A 22,582-nucleotide genomic window follows, 5' to 3' on the forward strand; every position below is an offset into this window, starting at 1 on the left:
CGCAGGTTGGGTTTTGGGCACAATTGGGTGTTCCAACAGGACAATGACCCCAAACACACGTGAAAAGTGGTAAAGGAATGGCTAAATCAGGCTAGAATTAAGGTTTTAGAATGGCCTTCCCAAAATCCTGACTTAAACATGTGGATAATGCTGAAGAAGCAAGTGCATGTCAGAAAACTAACAAATTTAGCTGAACTTTGTCAAGAGGAGTGGTCAAAAACCAGAAGCTTGTGGATGGCTACTAAAAGTGCCTTATTGCAGTGAAACTTGCCAAGGGACATGTAAACAAATATTAACATTGCTGTATGTATACTTTTGATCCAGCAGATTTGCTCACATTTTCAGTAGACCCATAATAAATTCATAAAAGAACCAAACTTCATGAATGTTTTTTGTGACAAACAAGTATGTGCTCCAATCACTCTATCACAAAAAAATAAGAGTTGTAGAAATTATTGGAAACTCAAGACAGCCATGACATTATGTTCTTTACAAGTGTATGTCAACTTGTAGTTTCCAATAATTTCTACAACTCTTATTTTAAAAAGAGTTGTATACATATATATATATATATATATATATATATATATATATATATATATACACACACATACAGTACATATACTTTTTTTTTTTTTTTTAAATAAATTTTAGAACATTATGAATCGATTTAGAATCAGGTTGAATAAGAATCGTAAGTCGGATATGAATCGATTTTTTTGTGCACACCTAATGAAATAGTCAAATTAGCATAATAGAGCACTACTATCAGTGAGTCTTGTTTGAAATTGAACCTTGTGCTAATTGCCAAAAGGTGCATTTCGATACTCTACCTGGGTCTTCGTGAAGCTCGGTGTGCAGGTAAGGTTGTTTGTTGTAGAACTTGTTGTAGATGCAGTACACAGCGGCCATCAGAGCGCACGTTCCAGCTGCTGCAACAATAAAAATGCCCACCTTGGCGTTGTCTTGATCTACATGGGCATCTGTTGTGGTTAATAGAATATCATTGAGAGATGAACATGACTTTACTCATTGTTACTGACTCACGCTTTGCATTTTGATGAGCGCTACCCTGGTTTTTCAGCTGAGCCGGAGGAGGGATGGCTGCCATCTCCCGCTTTGAGCGCAGCGAGATCTGAGAGCCGCTCAGTGGAAGGAGAAGCAGCAGGAAGAGTGTGAACAAATCCGCCATGAGGGTCAACTGAGTACACTGAGAAATACAGTTAAAGGAAACAATAGTCATATTGCTTAGGTTAAGAAGACTTGCCTTATTTTCAACAAATCACCTACATATTGAGGCAATAATGTATATATATATATTTTTTTTTACCTGAAGTGGAAGCAGGTGTCGTTCCACGTCCTTTTTGGCTCCTTGTTAGTCTTCACAAGAGAAAATGCATCCAAGACAACGGACTCCCCAGATGCAGTGTTTTCACAGGGGACTACTGTGTCAGTAGTCTTCCACACATGCCTTACACACACACAAGCATTCTACAATCATGTAAAATTACAGAAAAGGACATTTATGCAAGTTAAGCAGTTGGACAACACATTGCTTTGCTCATTACATTAAATGTATTGTTCTTGTTTTATGCCAATATCAAAAAACAAAGTACAATCGCATTCATGTCGAGAGCCTGCTTTTTCTTTCACAGCTTTACAGGGACGCAAACTGTTAAAGCACTGACGCTTATTTTTAAAAAGTGGAAATACAAACTAGGGCAAACAAAGCTGAAGGACGACTTTAAAGAGTGACAAGCACACTAACAAACAAAACAAAAGCAATAAAGGGTGTGGACATTTGCAAATAGAAACAAGAAAAAATTTAAAAATGAAAACAAAAATGTAAACATTTTTGCTGTAAAAAATGTTTTAATAAAAAACATTTGATAGTAAAAACATTTTACAGAGGAATTAAATTACATTTTTCTTGGCAAAATATTTATACAGACTGTATACAAACGAAAATGTTTTTTTAACTGTACATGCCTTAATCTGCCTCTTTAAAAAAGGCACTTGCTTTTGGCAGCATTCAAACATGAATCGTTCACACAGTAAACCCCTGAATTTCAAAGAACAAAACTTGTGTAAATAAAACAGACAGGACCAGTGACCCTGAAGAGGGTAAGCGGTGGGCGATAAATTAATAATTATGTATTAGTGAAAAAACCTTCACAAACCTCATAATTCAACAATGCATAAAATCTAACAGGTCTTCAGCTGAACCTTTAAAAACTGCTGCATGTCTATTTCTAAAAATCATGTCAGCTCAACATACATTTTTGTGTTTTGTCTACACAGCTGGTACAGGACCATGACAAACATGTTTTGAACACAACAATCAAATATTTCAATTACACATTAAATATCTAAAACTGGAGGAATGAAGAAGTAGCGAATGAGCCTGTTTTCAACCTGTCATGCCTATAGCTGGAATTAGTGCTGTGTTGTGCAGCATTTTTTTACATGAGGCGAGCCTCCCTTGGTTTTGGCACTAGAAAAGGAGCAGCAGCTTGAGAAGAATAAGGAGGTAAAAAAATCAAACCTGCTGGTGTTAACTGCTGATGTGTTTAAAATGCAAAAGTACAGGGGTGCCTCGGTTTTCATACAGCCACTTTTCTTATGATTCGGTTTTTGACAAAATTTGGACCCCAGCTTTTGCATACCGTCACGGTTATTATACAGACACACATTGCACATAACAAAAATTTCAATAATTACATTTTTATTTCTAACCTATTTTGCGCATTATTCTACAAAATAGAGTGCCCAAACAAAGAAACTCAACAAGTTTGTGACTCAGTCTGAGCTTTTTTTCTCTCAAATCAGGATGGCTGCAAAATAAGCTATTGTGGGTTCAAAGAAAGTTGTGAGTACCATAATTTAAATAAAGAAGGTGAGAAACTATTGAATTCAAGAAAGAAATCAAGTCAAAAAGTGGGTCTTCTCTCCTCTCCTCTGTCAGCTCATCGCTGTCTTTGCCGACAAGTCTTCAGTAAATGTAATAATAATAATAATGTTAAATGTTGATCATTTATATGTATTTCATATGGTTTTCTGCATGTAAAACTGCAACAACTCTCAAATAAAAATGTTTTATATTTTTGGGTGTCTGGAAGGGATGAATTGAATTTATATTATTTCTTGTGTGATCAAGTGCTTCGGTTTTCGTACGATTCGGTTTTTGTCTGACCTTTTGAAATGGAATATTACCGAAAAGCAAGGTACCACTGTATGATTTCAGTTCCAATGATGAAAGAGTGATCAAAGTCTGGGGTGTCTAGAAAAAAAAATGTTCAGGTAGTGGGGGAGTTCTCTTCCACACTTTGAAAACGCTTGTTGTCAACTGATGACAACGAGGACTAGGACACAGAAGCCGTCCATCGAGACTTTTATACAATGAAGGTAGTCATGTCCCTTGTTCTGTACTGTATGGACGTCTAGTCAAGATATGACAAAATACAAATACCGTAGATCGTATTTTGAATATTTGCTGATGTTTACGAACTAGAAGGCTTTTGAAATCAGGTGTTCTTCAACCAAAAACAAATAAAGAAGTTGATCACTGGCATGAATAAATAACAGTCCCATCAAACAGTCCACAGTCAACAAGACTTACAGACATGTGTGGCGTGTAACAGAAATGGAGAGCACCCAGAAGTTAGTAAGAACTTGCATCTCCGTTGCGTTGGCTCACGCCTGACAATTCCGTCATTGGGGTTTCAAACCTGTCCTCAGTGTTAACAATACTGTACTGACCAGGCTTTGTATCATCCAATTGTCCCCTCATTCTGTCTTGCAGAAGAGTGTAGATCAAGCCCACGGGGACAGGCAACATGGCGAATATGATGAGCAAAGCTAGGACAGCTAGAGCCCAGTCTGGGTATGGTACCTTCATCTCAGAAGCCTGGGAAAATATAACCAGAAATAAGACTCTTTAAGGTAGGACATATTTGGTGTATGTCATGTGTCATACCGTCTCTTGCGTCCACGCCAAATAAGTTGGTCTTTCGATGCACATGCGCACGCTGGTGGCCACCAGCAGTGCCAACATGGCCAGCAGACAGATGTACTTCCACAAGTACTTGTAGATCACATTAGGGCGCCAGCCTAGCATCCCCTCGATGTCATCCAGGAATCTTTACAAAGAGAGTGAGGGATTGTTCGTATATCTTTTCACAGCTCATTTCAGCTCGGTTAAACCTTTAAACCTATGTATGCATAGTAAAAAACGAATAAGGCGACGAGGAAGCAGAGTGATTCAGAACACCTCACCTCAATTTTATCCCCCGAAAGGCATCGCATTTAATGTTTGAGTGACCATTGACTATGTAAATACATTAGTTGATGCAATGCTACCATTAATCAAATTTGATACGTTTTATTATATCCACTTGGTAAAACTACTTATCCCTTGAAGACACATAACAGGAAGCAACATGAATATGTCTGTAGCACAATAGTCACCTGGTGGTATTTTATAAGTTATGTAGTGTCTAATAAATGTGTTTACTAGGGGTGTGACGATAAACTAATTTCATGAGAAGATCCACAATATTGGGTTCACAAAAACGACACACTATTTTAACATTATTTTTAAGCAGGGGCACCGTGTAGAGTTGGAGCAAATTCAAGGGCTGCCCTGGCTGGCAAGTATTGAGTGTGGGGTAAAGAAAATAATGGAGCCCAGAATGCCTAACAGTGCCCCTGTTTTTAGGAAATCTACTATTAAAAGGAAAATAGTTGGACAAGGAAACAGTTTTATTTAGCCGCACAATGCGGGTGCACTTTAAAGTATATTATAAGTAGCTAGCTCTGTTTGGTTTGATGTGTGCACAAAACCCTTAGTACCTGATTTACTAAAGGTTTGCGTGTAATAGAACGCATGCAAACTTGATAACACACCCAAAGCTGATCTACTAAGCTTGTGCATAGAGGATTGGGTCTCCAAAATGAGCAAAATAGGGAGCGCAATCCATTTAACGTATCCATCCATCCAAATGTTCTACCGCTTATCCCTCTCGGGGTCACATAGGTGACTGGAGCTATCCCAGCTGCATTCAGGTGAAAGGCGGGGTATACCCTGGTCTCTATGTATATGCAGAATCTGGCAACTGGGTCAATCCAGACATACCATCACAACACTGCGGCACCTCCCTCAGCGCACCTTTGGGCGTGCTAAAAATAGGTTCTGTTAATTAATTAATTAATTTATTTTTTAATATATTTTATTAATATTATTTTTTAATTTTTCCCCTCCCTCAGGGGGGGGGGCTCGGCGGGGCGGTTGCTGGTTGTTCCATCTCCATCGTTGGGGTCCCTGCGGGTGGGGTGGGTGGTTCCCGTGGCCCTGTGCCTGGGTGGTCCTGCGGCGGCCGATTTGGGTGGGGTGGCCGGGGGCTGGCCTCGCCGCGCTCTCCGGGGGTGGGGGGTGGGCTCGTGGGGGCCCGGTTGCCGGTGGGGCGGGGGCGGTCTTCCCGTCCGGTTGCGGGGAGTCTCTGGGTCCCTCGGGCGGGGCGTCTCGCCTTTCTGCCCGTGTGGGGTGTGGTCTCTCGCTGGCTTGGGGTCTGGCTGTCCCCTGCTTTTCTCGTGCCCTGTCCTCTGCCGGGTGCGTCTGTCTGCGGCCTGCTGCTGGCCCTTGTGGGCGGTACGGTGGGTCGGGCTCTGGGGTTCCTGTCGCTGGCCGGCTTGGCTGCGTGGGGGTGGTGGTCCCTGGTTCCCTGGGCACCACGCCTCCTGTTTGTGGGTTGGGCTCTCGGGGGTGATGGGGCCGTGCTCTGGCTCCCACGCACTCTGGGAGTCGAATGTATTGTACATGCAAATTCACATATGCTCACATACGTACATAGGTACCTACGCTCCCACATACATACACAAATACAGTACATATTTACCTACCTAATGTTCGTACATCCACACGCACATTCAATATACAAACATACACATACACATACTGTACATATACATTCACTGTACAAACACATATACACATTCTGTACATATACATTCATTGTACAAACACATATACACATTCTGTACATATACAAGTACATATGCATACTTACACTCATGCACATAATCACGTTTCATCAAACATATATTAACGTTGTTGCCCTAGGGTAAACTGGGTGTAACACATGGCACACTGACAAAGCTTAACCTATTGTGACTATAACAATCTACAAGGTTAATGTAGGTTGCTTCTCTTTCTCCCCCTCCATTTTTCTGCATTCTTTGGTATCTCAAGTTATCATTACGTATATGTATTGTTGCATTTAAACAACTGTATTGTTGATAATAAAGGTAAATTATTGGTATTGTTCATTATCAATAGCGCTATTTCTATTGGTATTTGTATTGATCCATTTGTAGTGTAATAATGCTAATTGTCATTTCTGTATTATTTTTTATTTTTCGCTAACTGCTTATTTGCTATTACTTTTACCATCATATTTGTACATGTCATATTTGCTGATGTTGCTCTATTGTTGTTGTTGTTGTTGTTGTTGTTTGCTGTTGTTGTTTTTGTCTCTCTGTCTAATCCCCCTCTTGTCCCCACAATTTCCCCCTCTGTCTTCTTTTTTTTTCTCTTTCTATCCCCTCCTGCTCCGGCCCGGCTGCACTAAATGATAATATAAATACATTTAATAAAGTAAAATACAAATAAGGCAACAAGAGAAGTATCCTACACTTCTCTTTTGTACAGTAAATCTGAACAGCCGATATGGGCATCTACATCAACTATATGATTTGCCTGAGAAGCTGGACAGGACACAAAAAAAAAAAAAAAAAAAAGGTTCTGTTTTCAATGAGATTCCACATCAATATAGCCTAGAAAAGGGGGTGCAGACTATACTTGTGTGCTGCATGTTCAACATTATATCGCAACAGCACATGTTGGCGCTTATGATGCCAGGAATGTGAAGGAAAATGAGTGTCTCCATAGTGACAGTCAGGATCGTACATGCTAAATCCTCATTTAAATAGGACGGTCCGCAATACTTTGCACTTAGAACAACATTAAATGTTTTTTTTCCCTGCAGAGTGTAACTAGTCCTCACCGGTCAGCTCCATATAGCCAAGACACGCTGAAGGTCTCAAATACCACCACGATGATGAGAGGCAAGGTGGCAGAGTAGTCGTCAAACATCATGACAAAGTAGTTTCCACAGCGTTGAGTGAAGAGCAGGCCAATTAGAAAGCCGATGACGCAGCTAAAAACTGAATATTTACAAACATGAAATGTTAGGCTTGTGTTCTGTCTGAAATCAACATGAGACAAACAAAGCAGAGTTTACTTGTGAGTTTGGTCTTGTTGTTTGCCAGAGTCTTGAAGCGGTCGGTGAGTGGGGCGAGGATGCCTTCCATGGTGCCGAACATGGTGCTGAGGCCCAAGTTGAGCAGCATGAGGAAGAAGAGGGCTGACCAGAACGGGCTGCCAGGCAACAAAGAAATGGCCTCTGTGAAAGCGATAAAAGCGAGGCCAGTTCCTTCCACGCCCTGAACCCAAACACAAACTTTAATTTCCGTGTACGCAAGACAAAGGGATTCAATCATGGAGGTTCAATTTGAATATTACCTTCTGCATTTCCTTTTCCAGGTTGCAGCCAGTCAAATTTCCAGCGATATGTTCTCCATGTTGTTTGAACCAGCTCCTGTAAATCTCCAGGGTAACAGAACGAGGTTTAGAGTAGTCAAAGTTTGGCATCATGTTTGGGTCCACAGAACCGCTCCGGATCTGCTCTGACAGCAGCTTCATGTTACTAAAAAATGACAAAGAGAAGGATATAGAATTAATATACCTCAAAATGTTCACACTTACACTTGTTTTAATTCAGTTGGCTCCAAAACCTTTAACATGTTTTTAAATACGGTACAAATTTTAGTATAATATTTAACAATATCTGATTTGTCATTAGATCAGTGTGAAAATTATTGGAAAACTAACAGTTTTATCTTTTTCCACGTTTGATATTGCATTTGTTGTTTACATTTATGCCATACATTTGCACTGCAATTGCAATTTTTGTCACTTTTAGCTTGAATTTTACAAGCATTTTTTGTGACCAATACACTTTCTGCACAATGGTTCTGTACTTGAATACATGCTTGCAACTATTTTTCCTTGACTTTTGATGTCCATTTATAAGCTACTATAATAACTGCAATGTGGTCCACAATGAAAAACTGTTTTTAAAAACGAAACGCATTTCCTGAATTAGACCTGTTACTGAACTTTTAATTCAGGGTCCCCGCCCTTGGCTGTAGACAATAGTATGAACATAATGAGCATTAATAGTATGATAAGTGTTATAGAGCATTCAGATTTAATTATTATTCAAATATATTTGCCTCATACCTCTCAATACATTCTGAAGCTGCGCGAAAGCCAAGCACAGCAAACACCACCAGCGTAGCCAACACGGATGTGAGGAAGTTTATTAAGGAGACAGTGAAGGCATCACGGTGGCAGTTGTTGTTCTTGGGATTGTAGGAGGAGTAGGCAATAACGGATCCGAAGCCCAAACCCAGAGCGAAGAAAACCTGCGTGGCCGCCTGCCGCCACACCTGAATGTCTGCCCAGATCTCCAGCTGTGCATAGAGAGAGGCAAAACAGCAAGTTGCATCATGGGTACTATATATCAATGTGCCTCCCGTCTATATCAGGGGCTTTTAACCTTTTTTATAAGTAATTAGAACTAGTAGTCTTACTCTTGATTTTCATCCTACTCAACAATTATATCTAACCTACGTACAGTTTAGCAATTCTAAATGTTGTCAATGAAATGAAACAATGTGATAATCCCATTAATTACAGTAGTTGTATTTATTCAACACAGACAAGCGCATACAAAAACATGCTGAGCAAGGCTTAGGTCAGGCTCATAACAAAAATAAATACTAATCAATAACTGCAAATGGGACTCGTAAAAAATACATTAACATGCAGTTTTGCAGAGCTAAAACAAAAAAACGAACTAAATTATTAATACATAATGTTATTCTTACCACTTTGGCCATCATTTTCACACTTAAGAAACTGTCTCATACTTACTGCACATAGTTCCACAGACGACTCCTCCTTACATCCCTCATAGTCCTGTTTGATGTTTACCTAGTTATTTCATTGTTTTGTTAAACATACAGTGCCCCAGCCTTAATCGTGTCAGTATAATTTATTCTCTTCTTACTGCACTTCCTACCCTTTTAACTTTCACACTTCTGTATTTCACATAAATGCGTTCCTTTACCTTCTGTATCCCACCTCTCTTGCTATTCTTCAACACTTTTGCTGCGTTCCATTAACCTCGGAATTCAGAGCTGGGAATGATGTCACAGCAGAGTTGTGAGCATTCCAGTTACGAGGACGGAAATTAAGATGGCGAAATCCACAAAATCTATTTTGCATTTGCTTTCTCTAATTATAAACAACTTATGGAAAAATATGGGCTCTGTCTACAACCTCTAAACACGGTGGATGAAGAGGATACACAGACGCCATTGCTAGCGATGTACAGCGCATATACCACATTAAATAAATGTAGATAGATAGTACTTTATTGATTCCTTCAGGAGAGTTACCTCAGGAAAATTAAAATTCCAGCAGCAGTGTACAAAATTGAGATCGAATTTAAAAAAGTAAAAAAGTAAATGTAGTTTACACTAAAAATTACGACTTCCCAGTACAAATGGAACACACACATTTCCTCTATATTTATATTAGTCTGAATAAAAATACCTGTGATAAGTGTGACTGGGCGTGTTATTTGGCCGTATTAGGTGAGAAGAAGAAAACATGTGGGCAGCAAGTAACTTAGTGGTACTGAGAGCGTGTGGGGTTTACATGAGGTGACACTTTCTTGTGGCTGTGTTCTTCCCGTATTTTGAAATGTTGGGAAGATGTTGATTGTATCGTATGGATTACATCATTAGATTATATGACCGAGCTGCAATATTATGTATCATCGCATTGCTTTAAGTCCACCAAACAAGTACAGTAAGTGGATGATTAATTTCTATGCATGTGGAGGAGTCGGTGTGCACTATTAGTGTAAATTCTCATGTTTTAGCCTGCTGCGACTTTTGAAAAAAGTTTGATTTAGCGCCGTGATACAGGCTTCTTCTAACTGTTTGAGGTTTTCATGTGTCACTTAGTCAACTGAGTGACACATTAATGCCCTCTCAGGGTGCCCACTGGCCCTATGGTTAAGAAACACTGGTCTAGAAAGTTTTTCTGCCATTACCTTGGGGTAGAACATGTGGGTGATGCCTTCCAGGGCACCATCAAGTAGAAAACCCCGCACAAGGAAGCAGAACAGCACCACGTAGGGGAAGATGGAGGAGAAATACATCACCTAGGAGGTTTTAAAGGGACAAGCAATAGAAAATGAATGGATGGATAAATGACAACCAAGCAAGAAGTATATATTTTTTGACTCAGTAAACAAATGAAGCGATTTTCAAATGCCAATCAAAAAAAGGCCTTTGTTAATCACCATACTCCACCATTACATTTACAATAACATCTGACCTCTAATAATAGCTGTACTTCATAATAACGGCCTGGTTCCCGCTTCATTAAACCATCGTCTTAATTGTGCAAATTTAGGCAGCTACCTTGACAGAGCTCTTGATTCCCTTGATCATTCCCAGGCACACAAGGGTCCATGCCGCCAGCAGACAGCCAATAATGTACGGGTTGAAAGTGCCTGTCTCGCTGATGGAGTCGGTGATATCCAAAGCTTTACGGTACCAAAAATACGAGGTAGGCGAGCTAGCTTCACATTCCGTAACTGTAACAAAAACAAATAACATGTTGATTTTGTTTTTCATTGTTGCTGTGTACATTGTATAATATTATGGGATGTACCTGTTAGATTTTGCCCCTGCCCTGGACACTTTGTCCAAGGTAAAGGGCTCTGGAAGGAGTTGCCAAGATAAAAGAGGCTCCATGCGAGGATTACGTTGTAATAGAGAGCCACAAAGAAGCACACCTAAGGATATTTGAAAATATGACAGAATTATAACAACATGATCAAGAAATCGTAAAATATTCAATACATCCGATATACCATAGCAAAAGCTGAAACATTCACATTTTTGGGGAAGACTGTGGGAGGTTTTTTTCTGGATGCTTGAGAAATACGACAGATAAATTATAACAGACAAAGGATCATAAATATTTAAGATAATTACACTATTTGCAAAATAGAAATATATTAAGGCTGAAGACTAAATTCTTTTCCCCCCCGAGATATGATGTTAGACCATTACTACCTCTCTTTTCTGGCTTTTTACACACAAAATTGGCTCAGTTGACCACCACTGTTTTTTACTTCTGGGAAGAAGTCACAGGATGGAATACAAGCAATAATGAGATACGATATAAATGACATATATTTAGCCGACGATAGAGTTTTTAATACTATCGTTATAACGTAATAATGCATGACGACTCATTCTAGCTGTGTCCGGCACATATGACAGTGGCACGCGGACAAATGCGACCTAAACACAATGTGGCGTCCTCGTTAGTGGCTAACGTCCCTACACAGTGCATAGCTGCTTTTAAGTCAGCAATTCTTCCCTCCACAGAGGAAAATGAACTACATTTCTTCATAAGTATCACTTATCATATAGCTAAACATTCTACACTACACACTGTAAGAGGATATGCTAACTGCAAGCTAGAGCTCTTCAATGTAAATAAAGGTGACAGATCGATATAAATATCAACAGTAACGATACCAAGTAGTATAGTACCAGGTCAATACCACAGTGATTAGATCGATGTTTTTTTACTATCAAAAAATATTTTGTCGTCTTTGTTATTGTTTACAAACTAGCTGAGATAGGCTCCAGCACCTCCCGCGCCCCCAATAGGGACAAGCGGTAGAAAATGGAACACTTATTGAACACTTTAGGCATCATAATCAGCATTGTTATGGTCAATACTGCCCCAATAACTACCGGTACTGTGTATTGGATCGATACCAAAATTTGTAGTATTGTCCGAAACTAATGTAAAGTATTGATACAACAGAAGAATAAATGTTTAGTGCATTTTAACAGTAGTGTAAATATACCGTATTTTCCGCACTATAAGGCGCACCGGATTATTAGCCGCACCTTCAATGAATGGCATATTTCATAACTTTGTCCACCAATAAGCCGCCCCGGACTATAAGCCGCGCCTACGCTGCGCTAAAGGGAATGTCAAAAAAACAGTCAGATAGGTCAGTCAAACTTTAATAATATATTAAAAACCAGCGTTCTAACAACTCTGTTCACTCCCAAAATGTACGCAAATGTGCAATCACAAACATAGTAAAATTCAAAATAGTGCAGAGCAATAGCAACATAATGTTGCTCGAACGTTAATGTCACAACACACAAAATAAACATAGCGCTCACTTTCTGAAGTTATTCTTCATTCGTAAATCCTTCGTCTCCGGTGTCCGAAGTGAAAAGTTGGGCAAATTTACGATCCACTGGCAGATGTTGGCGTCGTCTGGCGCTGCCTCCTCGTCTTAGTGAAGGTGTGTTCGCCTTCTGTCATCCATTGTTCCCACGCAGTTAGCAGTCTAGCTTCGAATGCCCTGTTGACACCAATATCTAGCGGCTGGAGGTCTTTTGTCAATCCACCCGGAATGACGGCGAGTATTGAATTAAGCGCGTAAGCGTGTCTCTCAATGTGCTGTTATGAGCTAGCAAATATAACAACTACACTACCCAGCATGCAACGATAGTTACGAGCATGCGCGGTAGCCCTGAGAAGCGTTGTATGCTGGCAGTTAGAATGTGGTTATGAGCACGCTGTGAGTAAACGTTGAGAACTCAGTTAACACGCCTCGTCTGCATTATTTATAATTAGACAGACAACACACTTAATAGGAGCCATTTTGGGGTCTTTACATAAACACACAAATGGAAATGAAACGTCACATATCCCAGCATGCACCGCGCGCTTCTTCGTCATCCACTGTTCCCACGCAGTTAGCAGTCTAGCTTCGAATGCCCTGTTGACACCAATATCTAGCGGCTGGAGGTCTTTTGTCAATCCACCCGGAATGACGGCGAGTATTGAATTAAGCGCGTAAGCGTGTCTCTCAATGTGCTGTTATGAGCTAGCAAATATAACAACTACACTACCCAGCATGCAACGATAGTTACGAGCATGCGCGGTAGCCCTGAGAAGCGTTGTTGTATGTGCTGGCAGTTAGAATGTGGTTATGAGCACGCTGTGAGTAAACGTTGAGAACTCAGTTAACACGCCTCGTCTGCATTATTTATAATTAGACAGACAACACACTTAATAGGAGCCATTTTGGGGTCTTTACATAAACACACAAATGGAAATGAAACGTCACATATCCCAGCATGCACCGCGCGCTTCTTCTACGGGGAAAAAAGATGGCGGCTGTTTACCGTAGTTGCGAGACCTAAACTTTATGAAAATGAATCTTAATATTTATCCATATATAAAGCGCACCGGGTTATAAGGCGCACTGTCAGCTTTTGAGAAAATTTGTGGTTTTTAGGTGCGCCTTATAGTGCGGAAAATACGGTAATCACGTTACAACAGAAAGTAAACAGATGTAAACAGTAAATTAACAAGTAGATTAATAATAGTTTTGAGAAAATAGTACCACCGTAAATGCCGTAATATGTTAGCGCGCCTGTCAGCAACTAAATTAGGAGCCTTTGTAACCCGTTTTGACATAGTTCTATTATCATTTACATACAAAATAACATATCGTGATATATCGTTATCGCAGGAGGCTGCAATATATATCGTGATGTAGATTTTAGGCCATATCGCTCTGCCCTAGTGTAGATCCTATCATATAAAAAAAATCAAGTGTTGACTATACAATACAATTCTAAAGGTTAACCTACCACACAGCTGGAGTATCCGATCCCAACTAGCCTGGGCGAGATGTACTTCCACACTCCGATGCTTCCCTGTCGGATCGCCTGACCGGCTGCCAGCTCCAGGAAGAACAATGGTGTGCCTACAACCAGCATCATCACCACATAGAGCAACAAAAACGATCCTGAGAAAAAAAAGATGAGCATCAGTCAGCGAGAATAGTTCATTCGGACACTCTGACTGATATACTCACCGCCTCCATTCTGATGGCAATAATATGGAAACCTCCAGACGTTCCCAAGCCCGACGCTGAATCCCACCTGCGCCAAAAAATACTCTATTTTACTGTTCCAACCTGCTCGGGCTGTAGGCTCAGAAGCGCTCTGGTGATTTTCTCGATGGTTGGCTTCTGCCTCAGCGAGTTGCTTCTCCATCTGTATAAAAAAGATAAGACAGAAAACAAGATGAATGCTTTTGAGAGCATTACGCATCATCTTCACCACTGTCACAGCAGGCAAGCTCAAGACCTTCAGTACTCACACCAACACACTAAAAACTGCTTTTTCCCTCCAAACTGAGAACAGACTACTGAACCTGAACCGATGGCGAACAGACACACATACACACACACACACTACAAGGACTGATTGTTTATTTCTAAATGTATAGTTTTTCTTTTAACATGTCTTCATGCTGCTGTAAGGAGTTGAGCTCTGAATCAGGTTTGTTTGTATGTTGTGTGCAATGACAATAAAAGCATCTAATCTAATATTCAATGTGTTCCTTAACCCTCAATGGATTACCTAATTTAATAGACACAGAGAAGCTAAAGGATGAAAAAGCTACAAAAAGCATGACACAAGAAACATTGTTGGCAGTCCTAATCTTTTGTTTTTCTTTTCATCGCATTTCTAAAGCGTCATGGCCGTCATCGACTGTTACGTCATCAACGAATCACCCCCCTACCACAGGAAGCCACCACCGTGTGATTCAAAGTTCTGTGAGAAACATTTGACTAAAATTGTCCCATCTAATTCCAAACAGTAAATATGACAAGAGTACTCTTTTTTTTCTTCTTCTCCAAAATTAAACCCTGAAATTAAAAAATGCATGATTATATTGTGTAATGTACAGTTAAAAAGCTTAATAACAATGGTAGTCAATGGGGATTTTGCCTGTCCCTATTATACTACACTGATAAAAAAAGGTGTAATCCCACACAGTAAAAAATAAAACAATGCAAACAAATAAGTTTTATCTCATGTCTATTTTGGCCTGATCTTTACCCCAGTATCGCAGAGCCCTGGGGTACTGTATGGATAATAACTCATATTATGCAAATCTTTATAAAAACCCTGACATAATCAAATCAAATTGGCATTTAAAGGGTTAAAAAAATATAATAAAAAATAACTTGGCATGTTAGCTGATTTTTATTCAGGACTGAATTTGATTGAGGGATAACAGCAAAAGTAAAAAAAAAAAAATGTATAGACTCTAAAGTCTACGAGAACTTTCTTGTTCTTCAGATACTTTATTGGGCTAAAATTATAAATGATTTCCCAGTTAATATGACAAAATATAAAAATTAATGAATGTGAGTGTGAATGTTGTCTGTCTATCTGTGTTGGCCCTGCGATGAGGTGGCGACTTGTCCAGCGTGTACCCCGCCTTCCGCCCGATTGTAGCTGAGATAGGCTCCAGCACCCCCCGCGACCCCGAAAGGCATAAGCGGTAGATAAATGGATGGATGGAATCACAAAAAAAACCTAAGGACAATTTACGTTAAAGTTAAAGTTAAAGTACCAATGATTGTCACACACACACTGGGTGTGGTGAAATTTGTCCTCTGCCATTTGACCCATCTCCTTGTCCCACCCCCTGGGAGGTGAGGGGAGCAGTGGGCAGCAGCAGTGGCTGCGCCCGGGAATCATTTTTGGTGATTTAACCCCCAATTCCAACCCTTGATGCTGAGTGCCAAGCAGGGAGGTATAGGGTCCCATTTTTATAGTCTTTGGTATGACTCGGCCGGGGTTTTAACTCACAACCTACCGATCTCAGGGCGGACACTCTAACCACTAGGCCACTGAGTAGGTGTTATGGCCAAAAATAGAGAAAAGAATGCATCTCAAAAAACAAAATTCTCTGAGGGTTAAGGCAGTGGTGCATGGTGCCCAACCTTTTCTGGCCTTTGTTTTTTTGAGAGAAGATAGTAGTGTGGTTTGATGTGCTTGACTGACAGGTGAAGAAGCTTTGTTTCTTTGTTAGTCAGCATCGAAAATCAGGTCTTAAACAAGTACAGTAATTGGACGGGAATGGCAACAGTGAGTGTCGTTATTGACATTGTAGAACATTCTAGTTCTTGTAACTTTAATCCAAAATGACAAATGTGGTAATCACTTTAGTTAGATGACAGGCAATATTTAAATATTTAAACTTATTTACAAAGCAGATCTCCGCTCAGAACAGTGCGGTTGTGGTATTTATGCTTTTTTGTGGTAATTTGTAGGCATAATGTCTGAATTGAACACTTATGTTATAAAATATAAGAGTTGGAACAAATATTATTGGACCCTTTGGTGAGCTCAAAAGCTACCTGTGTCTAGAACAGAAGTACAAAATACTAAAATAGGACTATGTTGGAACTCTTGAAACTGTACCAAAATGTTTGGAATATTACGAGTTGAAATAAATATTCTTGGACCCTTTTGTGAGCTCAAAAGCTACCTGTGTCTCGAACAGAAGTACAAAATACTAAAATAAAACCATAGGCGCCAATCCCGTGGGTGCTTCGGGGCCTGAGCACCCACGGACAATGCCGAGCACCGACGTGGGATTGATGGCAATCTTTAAAATACTTTTTGAAAAATCAATCTTGTTGTAATTAATTTTGTAGCGAGTTTGGTCCGTTTCACAAAATAAAAAAGCCACAAATCATATGGGATATTAACTTCATTGAACATCTTCTTTTTTTTTTTAATACTGTCGACGTATTCTTTTAATCTGGAGCCAGAAGATGTTTAAAGACGACACAATGTATACACTTGAAATCAGAAGTATTTATTCCCTATTGGATACAATTCTAATACAATTTGTCTGAGCGCTATCTGTCCCTAGTATCATTCAACACGGCGACTTACCATGAATTGATTAACGTGGACCCCGACTTAAACAAGTGGAAAAACTTATTTGGGTGTTACCATTTAGTGGTCAATTGTACGAAATATGTACTGTACTGTGCAATCTACTAATAAAAGTCTCAATCAATCAATCAGACTTACACAGGGCTATCCGGACACGCCCTCCCCCTTACAATATACACACACACACGAGCACCCACTGGCAGAAATATAAATATAAATCGGCGCCTATGACTAGAACTATGTTTGAACTGTTGAAACTGTACCAAAATGTTTGGAAAATTACACATGAGCTTTATTGTGATGCAAAATTAAAGACTGCTGAGGGCCACTTTGATACATTTTGTACATCAAAAATGCTTAAAACCAATCCAATGTGGGTCACTATGTGACAGTGGCCATCCCACACAGTCCGGCCTCGCAGCAAGACCACAAATACAAACTGACGACATTTTTGAGTGCAGACCTTGTGAGTACTGTCGCACCGCCACACTAGCTGGCATCAGTTACTGATATATGCTAATCTTATAATACTAACTATAATAACTAATATAATTTATAATAAATAATTCACCCCTATACAATATCCTACCCGAAAACCCTACTGTGCAATATTACCCCTCGAGTGCAATACATCAGACACTGATTGTTATCACTCCGGTACTCTTGTCTTGTTCTGTATATTCAGGGCCGGCCCGTGGCATAGGCCGTATAGGCAAATTCTAAAGGCCCCGTCCATCAGGGGGCGCCACGCCAGTGCCACAAATGTTGGAGAAAAAAAAAAAAAGTTGGTACTATTATTTCTAAATACAAAAAATAATCCCACGTTAATTAAAATGCAAAGTAAAGCCTATATAATAGAAATATTATTTGTTACAACATTACGCCCCCCCCCCCCTTCCCGTATCATGACTCTTTTTGGACGTCACCACATCAAAAAATCAACACAAGATGTCAAAACGGCCAAAACTGTCAGGTGCCCAGGGAAGAAATAAGAGAAAAGAAGAGGAGGAGAAACGAGAAAAAGACAAGAGGTAGCAGGTAGGTAACGTTAGCCTACATGAAATTATTTGTCTGTTACAGAATGTGATAGTAACCTGGCTTTTTAGCATTAAGCTAATGTTACATGATTCGGCAATTGCTAATCAATAAATAGCTACTTCTGTTTTAACGTCGGGTTAATATTGTGGAGGGGGCTAAATTGTTATGGAAAATAATAATGTAACGTTAGGTAATTACAGTACTCCCACCTTACATTCCTCAGGGACATTTGTATTAGATCTTTTAAGCAGGTGTTTTTTGTTTACATTGTTATTGCCTTCTGGTTAGCTAATGTTTGCCCTGCAGGTAATAGTCACTTTTCCACCCCTTTATATATTAGGTATAGTTGTAAGCCTAGTTGTTAAAGTGCACATCATTAATGTTAATTAGGTAATATGTATGTAAAAAATATTGTATTTCATATATTCATTTTTTGCATTCATTTATTTATTCATATTTTTTTATCTTGTTAACTATTCTGATTGTTAATTTGCTTTCTTTAAGTAAAAAAAAGGTCAAAGACAAAGCTATTCGGTTTCTTGTGAGTATATACACTTCACTGCCGATGTGGGGGGGCGCCACCTAAAATCTTGCCTAGGGCGCCAGATTGGTTAGGGCCGGGCCTGTGTATATTGTACAGTATTTTGTATATTGTACAGGATTGCTTATTTTTTATTGGATAGTAGTCTATTTCAATTCTTAGTTTTATCTTTATTACTTCTTGTGTAATTTATTTTTATCCCATATTAGTTCCCACTACCGCACCTTAAATCGGAGTCCTTAATCTCGTTATATGCAAATATAATGACAATAAAGTCCATTCTATCTGAACAACACGTGTTTGTGTAATAGCTTGTATCAATGCATGTTTTGTTTTAGATCGAGAACTAGTGAGCGTAAAAGTGTACAAACATTACAGGTACATTAAGTGTGTTGTTAATTTGACTACCTGTATTTCCCACGCCACCTGGCTCAAACACAAGCATGTCCGGTAAATCCACATGCCTTTTTGTTTTGACTAATAGACGAACGTATATATTCAGATATTTACCATACTGACCTGAACAGATGACAATGGTGTCAGGGGGGGAAAAAACAACAGAAAATAAAGCCAAAATGTGGAAATGTTGACGATAAAAATCTTGTATCCTGTAAGGTCGCCTAACAAAAAGGCGCGCGTGCAGCCACCATTTCGGCCAGTCAAGCTAAAAAGTCGTGTGGATTTATATATATATATATGTATATATATACACTGCTGCAGGAATATACTGCTGGTAGGAAAAGAAAATACACAGGCAGGAGTCGATTGAGGTGACCATTTAGCACTAAAGGCAAGACAACATCCGCCTTTTACTTCAAAACATTCCAACCGCGTGCGGTTGTGACACCGTAGCCTCGCCTACTTGCTGCATTCACGGACTTTCTTGGGCTGTCGGACTTGTGTGACGCTCAGTAAAGCAAGCATGTTTCCATTGCGTCAGAGAAGTGTGTTTAAAGAGAAGAAAATGTGTTACACATAGATGCAAGTCATATTTTCAATACTTAATGTGAACTGGGTTACAATTGCCGTTCATACAATTATTGACAGTAGAATGCTCGAATTTAAAATCAAAATTTCCCACACATGCGTTGCACGGGAAGTCACATTAGTCTGCTACTTCCGATTGTTAACACGTCACGTTGAACGTAAACAAACATATTTATAACTGAAAATGTATTTTATGTTATCACTAAATATGCCAAGTCATATTTTCAATACTTAATGTGAACTGGGTTACAATTGCCGTTCATACAATTATTGACAGTAGAATGCTCGAATTTAAAATCAAAATTTCCCACACATGCGTTGCACGGGAAGTCACATTAGTCTGCTACTTCCGATTGTTAACACGTCACGTTGAACGTAAACAAACATATTTATAACTGAAAATGTATTTTATGTTATCACTAAATATGCCAAGTCATATTTTCAATACTTAATGTGAACTGGGTTACAATTGCCGTTCATACAATTATTGACAGTAGAATGCTCGAATTTAAAATCAAAATTTCCCACACATGCGTTGCACGGGAAGTCACATTAGTCTGCTACTTCCGATTGTTAACACGTCACGTTGAACGTAAACAAACATATTTATAACTGAAAATTTATTTTATGTTATCACTAAATATGCTAACTCTGAATAGTGCGTTTTGAGTCATGAAAAATAATGTTTTAAATTCATGCGAGCTCCCTCTGAGAGATTACGTTGTCCTTTTAAATTCGGCATAGTTTTGTTTTGTCTCCTCTGTACGCTTTAATAATTATTTAGTTTTCTTTCAACAAAAATACTGAGGAGTAAAGTGACACAACAGAAGACGTTAATTAACAAACGACCTCGAAGGACGCTCTACTCAATCAAAAAATGTCAAACCTTTGTAAAAAAAATAAAATTACATATATATTTTTAAAAATCCCAAACCTGTTTTTTGTTTTGTTTAAAAAAAAATCAGCACCTTTCTCTGTGGTCACTTTGACATGAGTGAGTGGTCCGCATCGGCAAACACTCTGCCACGTATGCCGGTTTTAAAGTCAAACACACACAAAACGGTCAGTATTTGCAAGAGCACACTGGAGCATCTTTGTACTTGTATGAATTATAAACACATGCACGTCATAAATACCTTCAGTCAGGTTGAAGAAAGACTTGCAAAAAAAAAGGTATTTAAAACAGTAATGTCCTCTTCTCTTGCTGCCACCTCTCACAACTCCGCCTCTTTCTTCTTCTATTGGTGGAAAATAGAGGCTTGTTGTGAAAAGTGACACCTTTCCCATCTGTAAATTGCAGTAAAATGCATTGGATATGAATGCAGACATAGTAAACATTGAAAATGAAAGAAGAACCAACCAGAGTTGGTAGTTGGTGCATCGATCACAGCATATCAGAGCAACCCATAAATAGTTTAGAATGAAATTATGCCCCCTGGGGCTTGTGCCATGACATCATTGCCACATAATGTTATGTAATATGTACAGCAGTAATTTAACATACATGTTAATTCTCAAAGCCCATGACATCATTGCCACAATATGTTATGTAATATGTGCAGTGGCAATCTAACCATGTAAATACATGTTAATTCTCAATCTGTGGTCATGGGCTCTCTCAAGTGGTACTAAGGAAGGAGCAAAGTTAAAAATAAATGAATACATTATACATATATTAAACAGACAGAGGTGGTCGTGGAGCATGCAAAAATGGTACTCGAGTAAGTGTATCATTACTTTAGAGAAATATGACTAAAGTAAAAAGTAAAAATAAGTCATCCAAATAATTGTGTAAAACTAAGTATTCAGTAAAAAAAAAAAGTATCCTGGTGAGTAACTCCTAATTTACTAAGAAGACATTTTTAATGGTACTTGCACTACAACTGTAGTGTGTGTGTGTGTGCGCGCGTCAGAAACTACTGCGTCTTCTACAAAAGATGCACATTTTACAGTCACTTATGAAGGTATAACAGGGCTAATAACGTTTGCGTATGTGCAGCCAAAAACAAAAAAAACCCAGCTACAACTGAGGGACGCTTCCACTAGTCTGACGCGGGCTTCATCTAGTGGTACGCCAAATAATCAAATAAATATACAGTCCAGGCCAAAAGTTTGGACACACCTTCTCATTCAATGCATTTCCTTTATTTTCATGACTATTTACATTGTAGATTGTCACTGAAGGCATCAAAACTATGAATGAACACATGTGGAGTTATGTACTTAACAAAAAAAGGTGAAATAATTGAAAACATGTTTTGTATTCTAGTTTCTTCAAAATAGCCACTCTTTGCTCCGATTACTGCTTTGCACATTCTTGGCATTCTCTCGATGAGCTTCAAGAGGTGAGTCACCTGAAATGGTTTTCACTTCACAGGTGTCATAGTTTTGATGCCTTCAGTGACAACCTAAAATGTGAATAGTCATGAAAATAAAGAAAACGCATTGAATGAGAAGGTGTGTCCAAACTTTTGGCCTGTACTGTAAATGTATAAATATAATATATATACATATATATACATATATATATTACAGGGTGTCCCAAAAAATGTATACACAACTAAAATAATTTCAAACTGGGTGTTTATTATAATTGTATAATTTTCAAAATGCAAAAGTCTTTACAAACATCATGGACAGATGATTCTGAAATCCCTATCTCGCGACAAGCTTTCCGCACAGACTTTCTCGGACTTCGCTGAAACTACATAAGTTAAAGTGCATTTTCTTTTCATCTTTAAAAACTATTTTGATATTTATTTTAGTACCCTGCACAATTTAAGCATTTTAAATTTATAAAATGGCTAAATTAACTAAAAATATCAATACTACAGTAGTATTGGACACTAGATGGGAGTAAACCAGTTAGATCATGCTGTTCAGTATAGTAGCCACTTATTGACTGAGCCTCATTCAGCATTACTATTGGATAAAAGAGTGTAAAGGTGACTGGAGGGTGTTGTTTCATGTCGAGAGGGCTTTCATAATATAGAATTTACA

General features: G+C 39.0%; 1 protein-coding gene across 3 annotated transcripts; it reads right to left on the reverse strand.

Annotated features, from left to right (window-relative positions):
- Positions 1 to 1,108: 1,108 nt before the first annotated feature.
- On the reverse strand, positions 1,109 to 20,632 carry LOC133610859 (sodium-dependent neutral amino acid transporter B(0)AT2-like). Of its 3 annotated transcripts, none has more exons than XM_061967561.1 (13): positions 20,551 to 20,632; positions 14,127 to 14,307; positions 13,900 to 14,057; positions 10,871 to 10,994; positions 10,618 to 10,793; positions 10,245 to 10,355; positions 8,360 to 8,592; positions 7,580 to 7,763; positions 7,299 to 7,500; positions 7,062 to 7,221; positions 3,977 to 4,139; positions 1,331 to 3,907; positions 1,109 to 1,210 (listed from the first exon to the last, which is right to left on the reverse strand). In XM_061967561.1, exons 2-12 carry the CDS (start codon positions 14,305 to 14,307, stop codon positions 3,662 to 3,664), a joined length of 1,938 nt encoding a protein of 645 aa, XP_061823545.1. In that variant the 5' UTR covers positions 20,551 to 20,632; the 3' UTR covers positions 1,109 to 1,210; positions 1,331 to 3,661. The 3 variants fall into 3 exon arrangements, with proteins under 3 accessions (XP_061823545.1, XP_061823544.1, XP_061823543.1); XM_061967560.1 differs by lacking the exon at positions 20,551 to 20,632 and adding an exon at positions 19,115 to 19,431; XM_061967559.2 differs by lacking the exon at positions 20,551 to 20,632 and adding an exon at positions 19,106 to 19,431.
- Between the last annotated feature and the right edge of the window lie 1,950 nt (positions 20,633 to 22,582).

Source organism: Nerophis lumbriciformis, linkage group LG11 (genome assembly GCF_033978685.3).
Source record: "Nerophis lumbriciformis linkage group LG11, RoL_Nlum_v2.1, whole genome shotgun sequence".
NCBI lineage: Eukaryota > Metazoa > Chordata > Actinopteri > Syngnathiformes > Syngnathidae > Nerophis > Nerophis lumbriciformis.

What these genes read in the sequence shown, in the direction of transcription:
- LOC133610859 (XM_061967559.2), bottom strand. An exon ending in GCAGGGGCAAAATCTAACAG is followed by an intron (nt 10,794 to 10,870) that starts GTACATCCCATA and finishes TTTTTGTTACAG; the next exon opens with TTACGGAATGTGAAGCTAGC. An exon ending in TGGCGTGGACGCAAGAGACG is followed by an intron (nt 3,908 to 3,976) that starts GTATGACACATG and finishes ATATTTTCCCAG; the next exon opens with GCTTCTGAGATGAAGGTACC.